Genomic DNA, 19525 nt, shown 5'->3' with positions numbered 1-19525 from the left:
TGATCCATACAGAAGTCCGATGGCTGTCGCGTGGCAAAGTGCTGGCCCGTGTGTATGAGCTGCGGGACGAACTTAAAATGTTTCTGACTGATGAGAGGTGGGATGATGCAAAACTGCTTGCAAGTGATGAGTGGTGTGCAAAGCTGGCATACCTGGCAGATATATTTCAGCATTTGAATGAACTTAACACACGGGCGCAAGGCCAAAATGAAAACCTGCTCACAAGCACAGACAGAATAAATGGATTCCGTTCAAAGGTGCACGTCTGGCAACAACATCTTGAAAGTGCCAACCTTGGCATGCTCCCCCTCACTCAAAAATGGCAAGATGATGTCAACACTGCTGCAGTGTAATAGGCAAACATTTGAAAATTCTTGAGGAGAAGTTCTCATTTTATTTCCCCTCAACCCTCACTGAATCCCTTGACTGGGTTAGGGACCCATACAGCTCAGCAGCAGTCTTTGGAAAGGACATGACTTTGCAGGAGCAGGAGGAACTAACTGAACCGAGACAAGACCGCAGTTTAAAGCTTAGCTTTGCTGATCTGTCTTTGGACAGTTTTTGGTTGACTGCTGCTAGTGTTTCCCATTCCGGCAAACAGAGCTATTTCAACATTGCTCCCATTTTCCACAACAAATCTATGTGAGCTGAGCTTTACAAGCATGACTGCTATAAAAACTAAAAACAGAGAGACACTGAAAGCAGTTAAGGAAGAGCTTCGTGTGCCTCTCTTCAATCCCTGCCAGGATATCAGCTTTGTGTTCATCTAAACAGGCACAGGTTTCACACTAAGTGAGTAAATTCAGAAATTATATTGTCATATGTGCTGCATTAAGCTACAATGTGTCATTTAGTAACTTTTTTGAGTGGTAGTGTGCTGCAGGATTTTTTTTAATGTAAAAAAAAAAAAATGTGCCGTGGCTCAAAAAAGGTTGAAAAACAGAGTGAGAGCCCAGTTTAAAGATGGGGAACACCACCCCAGTTTGCCAATCCAGAGGCGCCGCCCCACGTCTCCACACGATATTGATATTGCAGAAGCATGTCAACCAAGACAGCCCTACAACATTCAAAGCCTTCAGGAACTCCGGTTAAATCTCATCCACTCCAGGGGCCCTTTCACCAAAGAGGAGTTTAACCACCTCAGTGACCTCACCCTCAGTGATGGACAATATACCATATACCCTGAATCTTCTTCCTCTAGAGAAGACGTGTCAGTGGGATTAAGGAAGTCCTTGAAGTATTCCTTCTACTGCCTATACCCTGATTTGAAGTCAGCAGTGCCCCACCCACATTACACACCGCCTGATTGTTTGCCAGAATTGCTTCAAGGCAATCTGAAAGTCTTTTTCCATGGCCTCACTGAACTCCTCCTGCACCCAAGTTTTTGTTTCAGTCACTGCCCGAGCCACATTCCACTTGGCCTGTTGGTACCTGTCAGCTGCCTACAAAGTCACACAGGCTAACCAAGGCCAATAAGATTCTTTCACACCAGTGTCCACCACCTGGTTCGGGGAATACCATCATGACAGGTACCAACCACCTTGCGGCCCACAGGTCTGTGCAGCAGGATCAGCAATGGAGGTGCGGAACATGGTCCATTTTATTCAATGTCCTCACCCTCCCTTGGAATGCTGTTGAAGTTCTTGGAGTTGAAGGTCTTTTTTGGACCATTGTCTGTAAAACCCCAGAGATGTGGAAAAATCCTAGCAATGAGCAGTTTCTGAAATGCTCAGACCAGCCCAACATCCCTGCCACATTCAAACACACTTCAAATATGAAACAAGCAAATATGAATAAATCCTCATGTTAAACAGTTATGAATACTGACTCAGTGAAACAAGATAATCAGTTTACATTTGTTAAATTTTATTTTCACTTGGTCTCATCTTTTTAAAGTACATCTGACAACTTTGACAGCTGAAGTTTGATCCTTCACTTCCATTTCCACCAGTTCATCACCAACAAAAATGCAGCAAAATGTATGTTTGTGATCATAAAAGCAAACAAACAAGCTCACAGACACCCCCCCCCCCCCCCAAAAAGGTCAGATGATTTGACTAGATGGGACATAACCCATCTCCACAGAATTATTTGAATCTTTATGAACACTCAGTGTACATTTCAGATTTCAAACATAATTGTTTTCAAGGATTAGAGCTGACCTGTTCATAAAGATCCGAACAGCAAGATGGAAACCTTGGATTGTCCCGATACCTAGTGACACACGAAAATCTAAACAACTTAAGTTCACACTCTTCTTCAAGTGCATAAAAAACTAATCTAGTGAGCAATGATGGAAAACAAAACAATGAAAGCACATCAACAGAATGAGCCACAAACTGTCAGTGGTTCAGTCCCCTGAAGTGATTCCCATTGCCAACTTTGTTCTAAAACAGCAGCTGCAAATCCCCTCACTGTGCAGCAGATAAACGACCTGAATACTACCGGTGATTATGAATCATTCCCATGCACAAAATCTGAAATACAGGGAAAGGCTAAAGGAAAATGTTTGTTTCCTTCAGGAAATTAAGAAACACTGGATTAAAGTTCAGAGCCACACAGGAGATTGTTGGTAATTTCCCTCCCTAGATATGAAAACAAAATGGCCTGAATCTAAGCTGATTTAGGTGCTATTCTAAAAAGAGGAATGAAATGTGTTCTCAGAGTATTGAGGGGATCAACGGCAGATTTGAATGTGAACCTTCATTTTAAGTGGAAACCCCCCCACCCCAAGTGATTTTTTTTTCTAAGGTAGACTGGATGGAAAACCAAGTGGACGATTAAAAAAAAAAAGAAAGAAAAAAAGACAGAAGTTTCTTTCTAACCCCAAAGAATACTAAAAATGACAAGGTCAATTGTTGCCTAATCGAGCAAAATGAAAACCTGTCTATCTAGCAATAACCCTGAACTCTTTGTTAGGTATCACAGTGTGACTAACACAAGAGGGAAATGGCAGAGAAGTGACCTGGCTCAGATTCACTAACAGGTATACATCTCTGTGTGTGCATGTAAATGTGTTATCTTTTTTGTTTTCTCCACAATGTTGCCTATCTTGCTTCATTTTAGTCAGTCATGGGTATTAGTGCCTTGTGTCTGCGCCATTCTGTTCTCTCTCTCTCTCCCTCCCTCCTCTCCTCCAATTCAGTTGTTTTCCCCCTCCTGATTCCTCCTCTTCCATCTTTCACGGTTACTGAAATGTCACGGTCCAATCAGCCCCTGCATTCATGCCGGGCTTACGGACCGTCAGAACAGACATGGATGCATCAAAATCAAACTCCAGCTGGCTCTCTTGTCCATCTGCAAAAAAGAAAAAAGACAAAACAAATAAACATCAAGGGATGTTTATTTGTCTCTGGTTATTATTGGCTCTGAACAACCCATTTCGTAGCCTATTAACTGGCCACGTCTCCTCTGCTGAACGTATGAAGTGCATTTTATATGGCAGGCTAGACCCTCCCATTTTGACTGACACTGCATCCAGCAAATCATGTTAAGAAATGGGTTTCCCAGAGTCAATAATACTCAGACGGCATCACGTAGCTTTGTCAAGTGATTTGGTGCGGCCAGTTACATGACTGGCCGAATGAGGTGTCAATCAAAATGGGAGTGTCTAGCGTGCCATATAAAAGGAACTACAAACGGTCTGCTGGTGGGCTGTGGCCAGTTAAGAGGCCAAATGGCCTGTTTCTTTCTCTCTCTCTCTTTTTTTTTTTTTTTTTTAATGGCCTGTTTCAAGCAGTGGATGAATTGGGGAGCTGCACCAAGGCCCAGAATAAACTAAATAAAGATTATTATGAGCTGTGAATCAATGAAAATCAACTTTAGCAGAGTCCAAGAATATAAACCTGAAGCAGGGAGTTTTCTCCAATAGATCCCCTTTTGTCTCATCGACCACTTTAATGGCACACATTATGACTTTACACAAATGGAATTAACATTAATGGTTCCATGACTCTGCTGCTGTTCATGCTCACTCACTGGCATGATGTACTGGGACACTTTGTGGCATGCAGCTATTGATATTGTTATTGTTTGCATTTGTATTGCTCCTGCAGTGAACAGGAATAGATGGTCTACAAAACAGTCCATGGTCTTTAAGGATGACACTCCAAGTTATACAAGTATGTAAACTATAAGTCTACACCACCACAAACAGAAAATTCACCATGTATAGAAATATGTATAAACCCTCAACAAAAGGAACAGAGTTAAGTTCATGTGCAACTGTAATGGCTTTTTACCAGTAAATTCTTAAAATGTGATGCTGTAAAAACTTTTTAAAAGGAGCTTCAGGATGTCGACTAACTGAAGATACTTTCACATCAAGCACTTACCAGCAGTCCTAAGGGTAACTTTGCTGGGTTTACTGGCTCCCAGCATGATAATACGTTCAATCCAGGACTCGGTAGCGAACTGGGCATCAGAAGCGAGGTTACTGTGGATCAGGCAGACACATGGATTTAAATATTTAGCCATAAACAAATATGCAATGAAGAAATTGTAAATAATAATCATAACTGGTTCCCTGCATAGATGGCACATTATCTGGACACTTTTCTTCAGTTGTTTCACTGTTTTATTATCTTTGTTTTATTATGTCACATTTGTGGAACTATTAGAAGTAGAACTGCACTGACATAATAAGATAAAATGTTTGCGCATAGAGTGGCTGGTAACATATCTGTCACTCACACAGAGGAGAGGGCGTTGTTGGCAAAGGAAAGCCTCCTGTAGATGAACTCCTTCTTTTCATAGTTGAATGTGTGGCCATCGTCTATGTAGAGCTCACCCTCTGCAGTTCTCTGACAAAAAAACCCAAAACAAACAAAAAAAAAAAAAGGACAAAACTTGGTCATTAACATGTCAAAAATAGCAACAAACAGCAACGGAGAATGTGGACTTCAGTTACCTGGAGATTAAGAGCCACATAGAGAGTGTAGGGGTCGTGCTCCATGCAGGTGGAGGATCTGCGAACGCGAAGCTTCCTTGGAATTATGGAACCGCCGCGCTGGAAAACTGGGATCTGACAACAAAAAAAAAATTAGGCTCCATGTGGGAAATATGACACAAAAGTACATAGAGATTATTAAAAAACAAAACGTAAGGCATAGCGTTTGATTCTTACAGAGCTCATGGTGACAGGAATGTAAAGGTTTTGGGCCCCGTTGTGTTTCTGGAAGGTGTGGACATCAAACCAGACCTGATAACATACATACACACATGTTAAGACATGACCGCCTGAAGGAATTGAAGAAAACTGTTACAAGTGTTAAATCAAAGCCTTCATTTATTCCTCCTACCCTCATCTTTTCCTGGCAGGTAGGCAGTGACTCCCCTGGCTCCCTCCTCAGTAACTGGATGCACCAGCAAGTCTCTGTCCTGAGGGAAAGTTTACCATCAGGGGAACTGACAACCATTTCAAACCATGCCTGTCTAACTGGAACAACTAGGTTCAGGATTTGATTCTAGTTGTCATTTTGTACTTCAACTGGATTAAAACAGAATCAAGCCACACATAGGCCATCATTAAACACAACTGCAACATGCTTTATAATTCAAGTGTCTGACCAGTAGATACCGATTTAAGCTGTGAGCTGATATTTTGGCCACTGGGTGGCAGCAGAAGCAATTTGTGAACACAAGCTCTGACTTAGTGTTTTAAGAGTGTATGCCCAGTATATAACTTGTACTTTCAAAGCATGATTTTAGAGAGCGGAAAACAGAGACCCAAAGTAGTAAGGATGTCAGCTGGAAACACATTTTTAATACAACCCAGTTTTTAAATGATAATTCATTTATTAAGCAAACCTACCTGGCCCTGTGTGAAAAAGTATTTACCCCCTAAACCCTAATAACTGGTTGTGCCACCCTTACAGAAAGAACTGCAATCAAGTATTTGTGATAACTGGTAATGAGTCCTTTCACGTCACTGGAGGAATTTTGGACCACTTTTCTTTGCAGAATTGTTTTAATTCAGCCACACTGGAGGGTTTTTTAAGGTCATGCCAAAGAAACTCAAACTGGATTGAAGTCCAGACTTTAACCAGGTCACTCCAAAACCCTTGTTTTGTTTGTTTTTTTTTAGCCATTCAGACATGGACATGCTGGTGTTTTGGAATTATTGTCCTGCTGCATAAACCAAGTGAGTTTGAGCTTCAGGGCATGAACATTCTCCTTCAGGATTTTCTGGCAGAGAGCAGAATTCATGGCTCCAACAATTAGGCAGTGGTCCAGGTCCTGAAGCAGTACAGCAGCCCCCAGACTTTCACACTACCTCCACCATGTTTGACTGATGTTATTTTTATGAAATGCGGTTAGTTTTATGCTTGAAGTAACAGGACACAAACCTTCCAAAAAGTTAAACTTTTCTTCTCATCAGTCCACAGAATACCTTCCCAAAAGTCTTGGGGATCATCAAGATGTTTTTTGGCAAATGTGAGATGAGCCTTTGTGTTCAGCAGTGGTTTTCTCCTTGGACCTCTCCGATAGATGCCATTTTTGCCCAGTCTTTTTCTCATTGCTGAATCATGAACACTGACCTTAACTGAGACAGGTGAGTCCTGCAGTTCTTTAGATATTGTTCTGGGTTCTTTTGTGCCCTCCTGAATGAGTTGATGTGCTCTTGTGAGTATTTTTGTAGGCCAGCCACTCATGGGAAGGTTCCCTACTGTTCCAAGTTTTCTCCATTTGTGGATAATGGCTCTCACTGTGGTTTTCTGGAGTTCCAGTTTGTGATCCTATCCAGACTGACAGATTATCAGTGACTTTGTTTCTCTGCGTTCTTGAGTTTCTTTATATCATGGCATGAGGTGTTGCCTTTTGAGATTTTTTTTTTTTAGCATATTTCACTTTGTCACAGGTTCGATTTAAGTGATTTCTTAATTAAACAGATTAAACTTGAATGGCCATTTTCCTTTAATAAATTAAATCATTTTAAAAAACTGCCTTTTGTATTTACTTATCTGTCTAATATTAAAATTTATTTGATGAGCTGAAAATAAGTGTGACATACATATATAAACAAAGAAATCAGGAAGAGGGCAAACAGTTTTTCACGGCTCTGTATGTGTGACAAAATATTTGTTTCTTTGGTCAATTCGTAACTAACTTCAGCTGTGATGAGCCTGTTCTGTCCCTGTTTATGTCAGCTGCTCACCTGACAAACCATTTGTCTGTCACTGCAACTGTACCTCTGTCAGCTTGCTGCACTTCCTGTCATGTGATTTGGTGTTGGACCATGTTGTGCTGCATGCAGTCCTAAATGTGGGTTTAAAGTGCTGTTTCACACATCACTCACAGAACACGCACCAAGACAACAGTCAAATGACACATCAGGAGGACGTGCAGAGCAACAGTCATGAGAGGAACCACAACAAGGTGACAGAAGTAAAGTTCTACTAGGGCTGGGTGATTAGGTAATTAGGATTTTGTCTTCTAAGAATTATGAAAACTAAATAATCACAATTACTTTTTGGCATTTATTTCCACAATAAAGCTTGTCCTTTTGCTTGTGTTACAAACAAAGTGCACTCCCTTCAGTGCACTTTTGCCCCTCTTTGAAAGCTAAATCTCACTCTGTTAATTCAATTGCAACAAAAAGGGCTTAAAAGGGGGGGCCTTTGGTCAATAAGAGGGCAAAAAACTCACAAGGTTTCTGTAGATAAACCTGTGGAAGGATTATTATGGGTTACTTTTGGTCCCAGATCACTCAGTGTCTTTCACCTGGTCCATCAGCATTGACATGTTACACTTGGCTGTTGGCTCCCTGTCTACCAGATACTGTGCAAGTCTCCTAAAGCTTGCCTTGGGCTCTTTGTCCCTGACCTGCAAATCTCATGCAGTGAAGGTAGGCGTGCAGTTGTCCTTCCAAGATAGGTTTTACCATCCAAAGAACCATTGACCATTTGTTTAAATTGGAAATATATTTAAAATTTAACTGTAACTGCATGATGTTTAAGTTAATCATGATTATGCTTTTTGCTCTAGTCAAACAGCATTAAGTGTTCTGTCATGTGAGCAGCTGAGTCAGATGCACTTGAAGCAAAGTCCAAAGCCTAACAGACAAACAATTTTTTTTGTCACATGGTGAGCTGGCAGTATGCAGGTGTACTTAATTTTAGCAACAACTGAATCTCAGAACTATGAGTGGCCAGATCTGTACTGTTTTCATATATTGCTATTAACAAACTGTAGTTATCATTGTGGATGCTTGATGATTATATTCACACTAGGCAGAGGAAGCCTCAATTTTTGTTTTGTGTCTCACCAAGTAAGTACTCATCCTCCAGAGCAAAAGTAGCCAGATCCTGAGGGTACTCCACCCACAGAGGTCTGCAACAGACATGAACACATTATTTTCATCGGCATCAAAACATATTGCACAAATCAGGCACATCACAATGTATTTTTACACAGTGAGATATTATAATCCAAATAAGGGAACAAAACTGTATCCATTTTAATTTCCATTTTTCTTTACTGGGATAATAATATTCATCTCTGTCCTATGGCACATACCAGTAATGACATGAATACACTGGTATTATTGCTTTGTTTCGTCACATCATTGGAGAGATCTGTGTCATAACCTTATATTTATAAATTGTAACTGTAAGCAAATATCTGCCTTAATTTATGGGTATATTAATTTAATTATAACAGTAGTTTGTTTAAATGAGGCCTCTTCAAAGCACAATCATTTGTACTTACAGAGACAATACATACAGGTACATGAATATCAACTAAAATCAATTCACCTCATGACGGGCTCTCCTGTGAGGTATGCACGGTAGAACAGCTGGTACCAGTAGGGCAGGAGGGTGTAGCGCTGGCGCACAGCTTCACGGATCAGCGCCGTGTTTTCTGGACCAAACAGCCAGGGCTCACGGCGGGGCGTGTCCAGATGGGCATGGGCCCTAAAGAATGGCTGATAAGCACCCGCCTGGTACCAGCGCACAAGCAGTTCAGTGCTTGGAGACTTGAAGAAGCCACCGATGTCAGCTACAAGACAGAGAGGGTGTTCAGAGCCTATTATAGCCTCTGTTCACAACAACACAGCCAGACACTTTTAGAGCTCAACTCTTAAAGTGGATTTTGTACTAAACTGGTTTTTAAACACAGGTCAAAAGACCAAAAAACAAAAAATAAAAACCCCAATCCAATCATAAATGTGAACATTATACTCTGAAGAGTATGTGACCGCAGCTAGTTTATCATGGGAACGCAGGCTCTCACCACAGTAATATGTCATGCACATTTCCATGACAACCTTAACCAAACATCCGAGGGATCTGTGTCCTACTCAAAATCACTACATAAAAGTGACTTGAATTAACGCATTTTTCCCCGTCCCAGATCAGTCCTGCTGTGTGTAAGTTAGTTGTGAGTCTGTGGCAACCATTTTAAAGCTTGTGTGCAATTCAACACGTTAATGAGTGTAAGACAATGTTTTCATTAAAGTATACCTGCGTTTTAAAAAGCTAGTAAAATGCTTTTTTAAAAAAATAAACATCTATATTTTTTTAACCTATCTGGGGTGTTTTACTTTTATTTGACTATCATTTTTTAATGTTCATTAAATCAAAAAGTTTATGCACCATGAATAAAAAGGAAGGAGGAAAAAAAAAAAAAATCTGAAGGCTGTCTTGGTGGAGCCAGTGCCTGCAGGTTTGGAAAGTCCATGCTCAGAGATTTTTGATGACTTTTGATCACTGCCCTGGGCAAAATGTTCCCCAGACTATAAAACTCTGGCTGTAATAATGGTGGTAATTTTGTTTCCAGTGTGGCAGCAGAGCAGTGCTTCAGCCTTCAGAATTAAATCAGGCATGAACAGTTATCAGATGGAGGGCAAGACATTAAACAGGGCAAAGGGAGGGGAAAAAAGAAAAAACCTGCAGCAAGATGCATTTGAATATGCTCAGGCAAGAACCAGTTTAAGTCCAGTTTTGTCTATCAACTACTGTGTTTTGATGCCTCTGCATTAAAAAAATCATTTCATCTCCTTCCAGCAACTGCAGTCAGGATCTGTCCTTGTTTTTCCTCTCCATGCCTCATAAACACATACTCTCTTCTATATTTATTACCAGTTACTTTGATCGAATTCTTCTAGAAAATTAAATGCTATTAAATGTCTCCTAACCACTAAAAAAAGAAAATTAAGATGATTCAATAGATTACAACAACATCCATATAACCTACCCAAGTATCTATTAGCTTTTTTTTTTTTACACTGGTATATTGGAAGCTTGGTGGCTCAGTGGGCCTAAACTGCCTAAATATCAGGGAAAATGTATTTTTATGGTGTTTTCACATGTAAGCTACACCTTTACATTAGCAAATATATTGCCATTAACCATTTTTACAATTAAAAACAGCTCATAGTGTTATGTGAACTACAGCTGAAGAATTAAGCAGACAGACTATTTAATATGACTACATGTAATTACAGTTTTAATGCAGTTTTGATGGTTATTCTCATGAGCTGTTAAAAATATTTGACAAGTACAATCCTACAGTGTCTGAACCACATCACTGTAAACCAAGAACAACTGATAGAACAGGCCATTTAAAGGAACGCTACAAAACAATTAGCAGTTCTTCATATACTGAACAAATTGGCCATTTTAAGCTGACCAAAGAAACTAAGAGGGTCACACTCACCGCCACAGAAAGAGATTCCAACCAAGCCCAAACTCAAACACATGGGGATGGATACCTTCAGGTGGTCCCACTCAGCAGCATTATCCCCTGTCCAAACAGCACCTAGAAAAATCAAAATCAAACACACATTAACACGCAAGATCCTGTACTAAAAAACACAAAGTAGTTGATATAATACCCAATTCTCTTTTAGAAAAGGTAAAGATAAGGTGAATTGTTTTAATAGCAAGCTTCAATTTACTGCCTTTACAACAATACTAATTGGGAAATTATTAAGAGAAGGTTTGTCAAAATATTTAACCATGGATCATATAAAACAGGCCCTGGGGTCTTTCTAGACCCCAGATCATTTTGTTCTTTCAAAGAGTCAAGGACCTCAAGTGCTTTCACAGCTCAGTCTGACGAAATTGAAAAGTGTTGCTTGATCTAGCCAACACCAAATGTAAACAAAGTCTGAATCCTGTAAAGGTCAGCTGTTTAAAGTGTGATGTCACGTCTACATTAGAGCAGACTAGAAAGTAAAGACAAAATGGCTCACCAAGGCGCTGAGACCCAGCGAAGAAGGCCCTGGTCAGGACAAATGGTCGCTCAACTCCTCCTGACCTCTGGATCAAACCCTCCGCTGTGGCCATTTGCTGTTGATCATAAAGAGATCAATAAGTAAGCGGAAAACATAGACTAACATTTTACAGTAAGTTACTAATTACGTTGTTAGTTTAGAACTTTAGGATATTTCTAGCCCTTTTCAATGGAAGTTTTATTTTCAGTAACAGGGAGTAAAAGGGCAGATGCCACAGAGTATCTCTGTCCTAGAATATATATTTGAACTGCTATTCTGATAATTCTGACTTTTACTCAAAAATGTGACTGTTGTAATAGTTACTGTACATTAAGAAGAAGAAAAACAACAACAAAATAACATTATAAAACAGGCTAAAGCAACAAACTCCAAATAATCTATACTTTATTTGAAAATTATTAATCAGAAAGGTTCTGTTAGCCACAGTGAAAGGCACTCACCACATAGAAACCATACAGGTTGTGTATATCACGGTGCTCCCAGGCTCCATGCACCGCATCCTTGTGCATTGTGACCTCCGGCCCATTGAAGACCGATGGCTCATTCATGTCGTTCCACGTATACATGTTCTCCATGGCGCCCTGGACAGTGGACAGATTAGATGTCATCTTGAGAGCAGATTAACCAAAATTATGGGGGAAAAAAGTTTGCTTTCTTACTTCTTAAAAATAAAAATAAATAAAGCTTGAATGAAAAATCCTTCCATATGCCTAAACACTCAGTTAGAAGCCAATGGCAGAAAATTAGGGTGGTTCACAGCTTCCAGGTGAGCATACATTAAACCTAAACCTTAAGAGCACCTGTAACACTTAATACTTAAAGTATTAAAAGCATCCTATATCTGTGGGTTCTCTTCAGCCATTTCCTTTCATTCTAAAAAGCTCCACAGTTGCTATGTTAAATTGTCAATCGTCCACTTGTAGTTACAGATTTGTGACTTAATTTCTTCACCTCACCTCATACTGGTCGTAGGCAAACATGCTGGCCCACCACGCCCTCATGTCTGCACGAGTGAAGTCTGGATAACCGGCACTTCCTAACAGACGTCATCCATCCCAAGGAGAAACAATGAGAAGGAATGCTGGATAAATATTTTGTTTCCTTTCCATGAAGTACATTTTAAAAGCAGATTAACTATAAATTTCCTGGGGATTGACAAGGAGTTTTCAGTCTCTTACCAGGCCAGCACCACCCCTCATAGTCTCCACCATCTTTATTCTTGACATAGAAACCCCGAGAGCGGATTTCATTGTGGATTTTGTAGTTGCTGTCTACTTTAATATGAGGGTCCACAATAGCCACCATCTAAAAAAGTAAAAACATAAAATAAAGTTCTGGCCAGACAGTCATGAAACTGAGTATCCTATCACTGTGAACTTCCTTATTTAGCCATCTGTACCTTACGCTTCTTGTCCATGAGACCCTGCAGCATTTCCTTGGGGTTTGCAAACTTGTGTGGATCCCAAGTGAAGTAGCGCTTCCCATCTGTGTGCTCAATATCGAGCCAGATGAAGTCATAGGGGATGTCGTGCTCGTCAAAGCCGGCATCAACTGACTTCACATCCTCCTGGTCATTGTAGTTCCAGCGGCACTGATGGTATCCCAGGGAAGCCAGTGGAGGGAAAGACTGAGTGCCTGATGAACAACACAAAGGCCAGCCAAGGGATGATAATGATTTTTCTTTTTTTTTTTTAACTGCCATCAGGCAGTGGATCAATAATCTATCAGACAGGTTTCTGTAATTCCAAGTCATTTTTTTTTATTATTAAGTTTGAGTAAATGCTTTCATTGATCAATTCTGTTTAAAATTAACAGCAAACTCAACTTGAGGGACCAGAGAGTAAATAAATATTGAATTATTTAAACTGAATTTGTGAACTAAATATAATTATTTTTGTTAACTGGAAAAAGTGTCATTATTACTCTGTAGATCAATAAAAGTCCTCAAGGAGGTCTTATGATCAGATGCTTACTTAGGCACAAATCACAATTTTAAACATTATTACAACTTCAGAGACAGGAGTATTATTTACCAATAAGAGCTATTAACACAAACCCTAATAAAGTAGACCCATTTTCCTCATTTACAGCTCCAAAGTTTTATTCTTGAACTCTAGAGTAGTTTTGTATAATCATAGTTCACTATAATACTTCTTTATCTTATACTGGGCCTTCAAACAAGATATTTTAGCTTTTCATAGGTGTGTGTGCGCGCGCGCAACTTCTGTGCTACCAGAAGCAAAGGAGGCTAGTGGTACTTGTGGATTTAACCTTAACTAGAAAATCTTACACAAGAGGCTCACAACACTATTCTGACACTCCTTCCTACCTGTAAGAGAGGCGTACTGAGAGAAGACATCTTTAGGAGTTGGTCCCAGCATAATGAAGACGTCGATGATACCACTTTCAGAGATCCAACGCACATCAGTCTGTGGTGTTTCACTGGAGCCTTGAACATAATCCAGCATTTTCCCAAACACAGTCTGGAAAGAGAGATACAACAAAAGGCTCTTTTATGCTGCTGCTGCTACTACTCCTACTACATCCCAAGAAACAAAACATACATTAACAATCCAGATCAGGGACAAAAAACAAAAAACAAAACCACGTACCTTTCCAGCTGTGTTGGAGCTAATATCCACCCAGGTCTCTGCAGCATTGAACCAAAAGATGCCTGTAGTTCGCTGGGCATTGTGGGCTAACATCACTGGTACAGCCCCATACAAGGCCATAGGGTTATACAATTCATACTGGAACACGTCCAGGTTATAGAGTCGATATGGATCTCCATTACTTGAACACACAAACACAGACATGCTTATAACATCTGTGCATTTCTCATACTCAAATCTATTTTATATGTAAAATGCTGGTAGCACTCACTCAGTTGTTTTGAGTCTGAGTGTGTCTGCATGTTCTGGAATACCATAAACATGCTCGACTCCCGGCAATGAAAAGTCTAAACTAACAGCAGATGGACCTGAGGGGCAAAACATCCAACAATCATTTAGAAATAACACTTGGCACACACACTGGCATGCAGACATTATGATACCAACTGAAAATATAAGTAGGATTTACCATTAGGTTTGCTGTCTGTGTGTGATTTAAATGTTTCCTCCCACATCCCCTCTTCTACTTTCTCTTCCTCTTCTTTCGTTGCCTGTTGGGCAAATAAGGAGAACAACCTCATTATTAAAAAAAAACAAACTGAAAATCTGGCTGAGCATGGCGGTTTTAAATCAAGAGGGAAAGAGTGAAAGAAAGCGGATTTTATTGCGCAGTACCTCTGCCTGGTTTGCTGGATCAGCCTCCTCCTTCTTCTCAGCTGCTGGGTCTGCCTGACTGCTCCATGACAAATAACGAAGTGAGGAAGAGGTATAGGAAAAAAGAAAGATGTGTTACTTTGGCAAAGTCATGCTATCTTAATGATATTGTGATGGGTGACAATATATTGGAGAATAATTAAACTATGATTAAAGGAAATGGACATACAAACAAGGAGGTTGGTGATTGCCCCCTGACACCACACTGACATCTAACCAACTCTACCATGTCTTTAATGACTATAATGACAAAGGGGACTGAGCAATTCCCTGCCTTGTGGCTATTTCAAGCTATACATTATGGGACAGGAGCTCCAGAGGCTGCAACATCTAACACCCAAAATGTTTGTACCCAGTGGATCAGACATATAATGAAGAGTAAATCCAGGCACCAAAAGAACCTTCACACATCTGTGACAAAATTTTTAAATGATTTGCAGTGATATACATGCAAGGGGACAGCAGTGACAACGGTTTGTCTTAAAAGCCTATTAATGCTTCTAATAAGCGCTGTATTCTTGGGTTAAATAAGCCCCAAAGGAAGGCAGTTCTTTCACCATAAAAATAAACAACTACACACTGAAATATAACCACAAAGAGAGATGTTGCTGATGGGTTTGGGAAATTGAGCAATGCCTGAAAACTAACAGGCAGGACACAGACTACATGCACTGATTCCCACTGATTTTGTGGCAAGAGAAGGTGGGGTGTTTATGTGCGCATTTGCATGCTCATACATCGATGCATGCGTATTTTATATGCAGATAAACTTCCAACTTCAATGTCTTGGACTGCATCTAGTGATGGTAGACGAGCTCAGTGCAGCAACACCTGAACCTGGAACTTGTTGCAGACCTTGCTGCCAGACTATTAAGAGCTACAGTTCAAAACAGTGGCGTTGGATACCATCAGGATGAGAGCCCATTTGGGGAAGCAGCTGTATAATATTTAGGACTAGTGAGCCAGCAAGTACAGAGCACAAGATGGGAAGGGCTGCAGCTAGGTGGTTAAAAGCAACCACAGGCAGAATAAAAGATGGATGTAGAAAAGTGAAGCCTTAAACCTGCATTCTTTAAAAAGGTGGGGTGATACTGTGGTTGCAAAAAGACCAGGTCCTACAGAAGTCTACAGGAAAACAGCCCTCATGCTTGTCCTCTATAAGCACTTTTCCGATGAGTTTATGGGCTCAGTTGCTCATTTCAGGTCAAACTGAATAAAACACTGAACCAATTTTGTAAATTTTTGGTCATTGTAAGTGTCAGAAACAAGGATTACCGTAGATAAGAGTGTGTGGTTGTGAGATTGTGCAGCGAGATCCACCCCTCTTTCGCCACATCCAGTTTCAAAATACCAAGATGGTGACAGGGTCTCAAAGATTCATAACAAGATGTCACAGTAACTATTGCCATCTTTTTTACTGTGTATGACAGCAACATAACTTTCAAAATAAACTAGCAGATCTAGTAAATCTAACAAGCTGCCAGATATAACTGGGAAGCTGTCATCACATTTACCAAGGCAGCATTCAAGTAAAATCTGTGTGGGAAACACTGGCATGTGTGTGGTGGCACAGCATAGGCCTTATCTGGTCTCTTATCTGGTCCTTAAACCAGCTCTAGCATTATTTCTGCAGTTATCGGGCCATTGTCATTCATTCAACGGAGCAGAAATCCAGTCAGTCAAGCGGTTGCAGTGTTAGATGAATTTATCAGACAAACTGCTAGAGTGACACTAGAGGTGTATAGTTAATCAAACACTGATCTGACAAAACATTGCTGTACAAAGACAATCATTGCTACAGCAGACTCTGCAGTATAATCTGTGTATTCTGATGGTCAAGGTTTTTTTTTTTTGTTTTTTTTTTTTGGGGGGGGGGGGGGGTCTATCACAGTTACACTAACAGGAAAGGCTGGAATGACCCCTTAATAAAATCAATCATCACCATGCACACACTCACCCACACCCTCTCTCTGTCACATTTATTTGAGGGTAAATACAGTAACTGGTATGATGTGTGGCCCTACATTTTATGTCACTATTGGCAGCATTAGCACATGGGACAGAATACACACTTACAAATCTTAAGGGTCTTTACCTAGAGAATACCCTCTTGATATTATCCCACACGCTAGCCACTGTGCTAGTTACTTTATAGGAGAAACTAGGATGATAGGGAGAAGAGGACAGAACAACGAGTCAGAGACAATACTCAAAAAACAAACCATATCATGGGAACAAAAACAGAAATCATCCACGGAGTGGCGACGTGGATTCAAAGAGAGGGTTGGCATTTGTAAATGTGCGTGCATGCGTGGGTTTCTCACGTGTCCTTGCGCATCCTCAGGTGCTCAAAGGCCAGCAGCCCACGCGAATTCAGAGACATCAGCACGTCGCTTCCCTCCATGATGTCCAATCGGAAGGGCCGGGCGCTAATAATGACTCTCTGAGACTCCACCCCCAGAGACAGCACTACCCCATTCTCATCCTGAGACAGGACAGACAGGCTGAAAGGAAAGAAAGACAAAGAGAGTGAGAAAGAGAGAAAAGGCAAAAGAGAAGATTAGGTTCTGATGAAGAAAGCAAGGTCAAGACTTAAGGAACTCAATTTGAATAGTTTTCATTATCATCTCATTAATCAGCTTCATACTTATATAAGCTGTAGGACAGAGAGCAAATTATCTGAAATTGTTAAAGCTTTTGTTTCATTGGAACAGTTTCTATTCAGAGTTTCAGTTCTCACTGTACTGACACCTTCACAGTCAGGAGGTGCAGAGCAGCCATGTATTATACGCACAGGGGAGCACGTGCATGGGTTCTCCTTCATTTAACATAAAGGGTGAAATAAATACATTCTGACATCATCTTTATCTTGTATTGCCCATCTCATAGCTGATTATCTGTTACTTTATTTGAATCATCTTTTACTTAAGAGGCCTTTTTCAAAGTAGAAATTTTTACCATTCACTCTGCCACTGACTTTTATAATTCACACCATTGCTTTACCTAACCTGTAAAAATGCTGATATTATCATTAACATATTCTGTTACTCTTCCTATTTAAACATATTTTGGAAGAGGATGTACATCCTCTTCTTGCCTTTTTGGTTTGTCTCCCAACATCAAAACCTCCACCCACCAAGAAACCCTCACAGGACACTCACGGCTCTGTGGTAGGCTCCCTGATGAGCACGTCTGGGACCTCATAGCGAGGTTTCAGAGGCTTCAGCTCATTAATCTTCACCCTCGTTATGTTTCCCTGGAGGCGGTAGAGCTCGAGCAGCAAACGCACCTGAGACCCAAACACAAAGTGAGAAGGAAAAGCAAAGGTAAAGTAGAAAGGTAGTCCTGGAAAATAGACTTAAAAATCTCTGATGCATTTATTATTTCAGTTCAAAAACATAAAAACATGGGAATGGTTTCTTTTGTGATTTACATTTGTTAGCCTAATAATTAGCAGAAAAATATAAAGACAGAAAATCTGTAAAAGCAGGCAGGAGTGTACTTATTATGCAGTGACTGAACACTGTGATATGCACGCCAAAAAAAAATAGACACAAATATATTTGGCTGACTGGGGGTATGTGTGTTGGACTTTAAGTCACTCTTGTGCACGCTCCTGTGTGATGTACCTTGTTGTTATCATTGATGAGCTGCAGGGTGAGTCTGGTGTTGGTCAGCTCCATGGTCTCCAGCAAGGCTCGGTAAGGGGACTCTCCAGGCTTCAGCGCTCGCTGACGCCTGTTTAACATTTCAAACCAAGAGCCGACACCAGTTATAAACCTGCATATTGTGATTTGTTTTTTCTTATGTCTGTCATTTGGGGGACTCACTTGCAGAAGGCACTCTGCTCACAGGTCTTGAAATTGCCCCTATCCACAGCCCAAGTTCCGCTGAGGCACACAGCCAGCCAGAGTGCCAAGAGAGGCGCCATCCTGCGATTGAAAGCAAAGACAGATCATGAGCTTCACTATGCACTCACATTGGGAAGCAATGTTACGAGAGCTACCAAACTACAGCGCAGGAGTTAAGTAACAGCCAATGCACACTGGCGGACTTTGATCTCTGTGATGGTAAAAATCTGAAAAAGAAAATGCGACAGACAGCTACATCATTTCCCGTTTCCTCATCCTGCACACAGCGTGCATATTAACAAGCAATGTACCTAAGACGCTGGCCCTACGAGTAAAGACTCAATCCCAGCCCTACTGTAAAATCCCAATGAAGGGATGTGCTCAGACTGACGCCAAGGACAGGAGGCAATAAAAAGCTAACGCATCAGCTAGGCGGGCTAGCTGGTGTGTACTCATCACTAACGGAAAAATACGACAGGAAACAGACACAAATTATTGATTTAACAACAATAAGGCGTCGACGTTTTTACACGCTCACTAATGCTTCATTGTCGGACAGAGTGTTACCGTTAATCACCAATCCGGCTCAAGATAAGTGCTAGCCTTGCTAAGAAGCAGCCTGTCAAGCCGCTAATTCAATTCATCTGAAAGGGATCTCGATTTTTTTTTCCCGCATTTATTTTTCGCCTTTGCGGCTGTTTAACCCCGAAACAGAATATTTGCTTCCACGCTTATAAGATGTCTACCCACGGTTATAACTTCTACCATCCTGCGTACTGATAATACATCGAAAAAAAGTGATAAATCGGCGATGAAACAGCGGAACTGCTTTGTCTTACCGTTCAGTGAAGGTGGCCATCTTGATTATGCTGCCGCTTGACTCCGCCCCCAATCACTCCGCAGCGAAGATCGTTAAGAAATAAGATACTCAGCAACTAACCACATATTTATGCGCATTTCTGAAAAATACGCATAAATATGTGATAATTAACGTTATAAAGAGAGTTTATGTAGTTCTTTAAACTTAACATTATTTTTGTGAGACTAAAGAAAGGATGAATGCATGGATATATCTTCTCAGGCACGGACACGTCATCGCCGAGTCCAGT

General features: G+C 40.7%; 1 protein-coding gene across 2 annotated transcripts; it reads right to left on the bottom strand.

Annotated features, from left to right (window-relative positions):
- Window positions 1-1845: 1845 nt before the first annotated feature.
- On the bottom strand, window positions 1846-19313 carry ganabb (glucosidase II alpha subunit b). 2 transcript variants are annotated; one of them, XM_030739061.1, is made up of 26 exons: window positions 19256-19313; window positions 18396-18497; window positions 18195-18303; window positions 17727-17854; window positions 16890-17069; window positions 16661-16726; window positions 14527-14584; window positions 14321-14402; window positions 14123-14219; window positions 13852-14032; window positions 13569-13722; window positions 12639-12874; window positions 12418-12544; window positions 12196-12275; window positions 11680-11820; window positions 11198-11294; window positions 10660-10761; window positions 8757-9000; window positions 8267-8331; window positions 5809-5812; window positions 5301-5374; window positions 5126-5199; window positions 4910-5023; window positions 4693-4802; window positions 4335-4435; window positions 1846-3297 (listed from the first exon to the last, which is right to left on the bottom strand). In XM_030739061.1, exons 1-26 carry the CDS (start codon window positions 19273-19275, stop codon window positions 3188-3190), a joined length of 2856 nt encoding a protein of 951 aa, XP_030594921.1. In that variant the 5' UTR covers window positions 19276-19313; the 3' UTR covers window positions 1846-3187. The 2 variants fall into 2 exon arrangements, 1 of the variants encoding a protein (XP_030594921.1); XR_004020461.1 differs by lacking the exons at window positions 1846-3297; window positions 4335-4435; window positions 4693-4802; window positions 5809-5812 and having other exon boundaries at window positions 4964-5023; window positions 5301-5379.
- Window positions 19314-19525: the final 212 nt, after the last annotated feature.

The sequence above is a fragment of the Archocentrus centrarchus genome, chromosome 10 (assembly GCF_007364275.1).
Source record: "Archocentrus centrarchus isolate MPI-CPG fArcCen1 chromosome 10, fArcCen1, whole genome shotgun sequence".
NCBI classification, from domain to species: domain Eukaryota; kingdom Metazoa; phylum Chordata; class Actinopteri; order Cichliformes; family Cichlidae; genus Archocentrus; species Archocentrus centrarchus.
The sequence above is the reverse complement of the archived record's forward strand: the minus strand, read 5'-3'. Positions and strand labels throughout refer to the sequence as shown.

Bases quoted from the DNA above. Each gene is read 5' to 3' on its own strand.
- ganabb (XM_030739061.1), bottom strand. From the start codon at position 19,275: ATGGCCACCTTCACTGAACG. The intron at 13,723-13,851 runs GTACGTGGTTTT...CTCTCTTTCCAG, and splicing joins GCTCCAACACAGCTGGAAAG to ACTGTGTTTGGGAAAATGCT. The intron at 12,276-12,417 runs GTAAGAGACTGA...GACGTCTGTTAG, and splicing joins TGAGGGGTGGTGCTGGCCTG to GAAGTGCCGGTTATCCAGAC.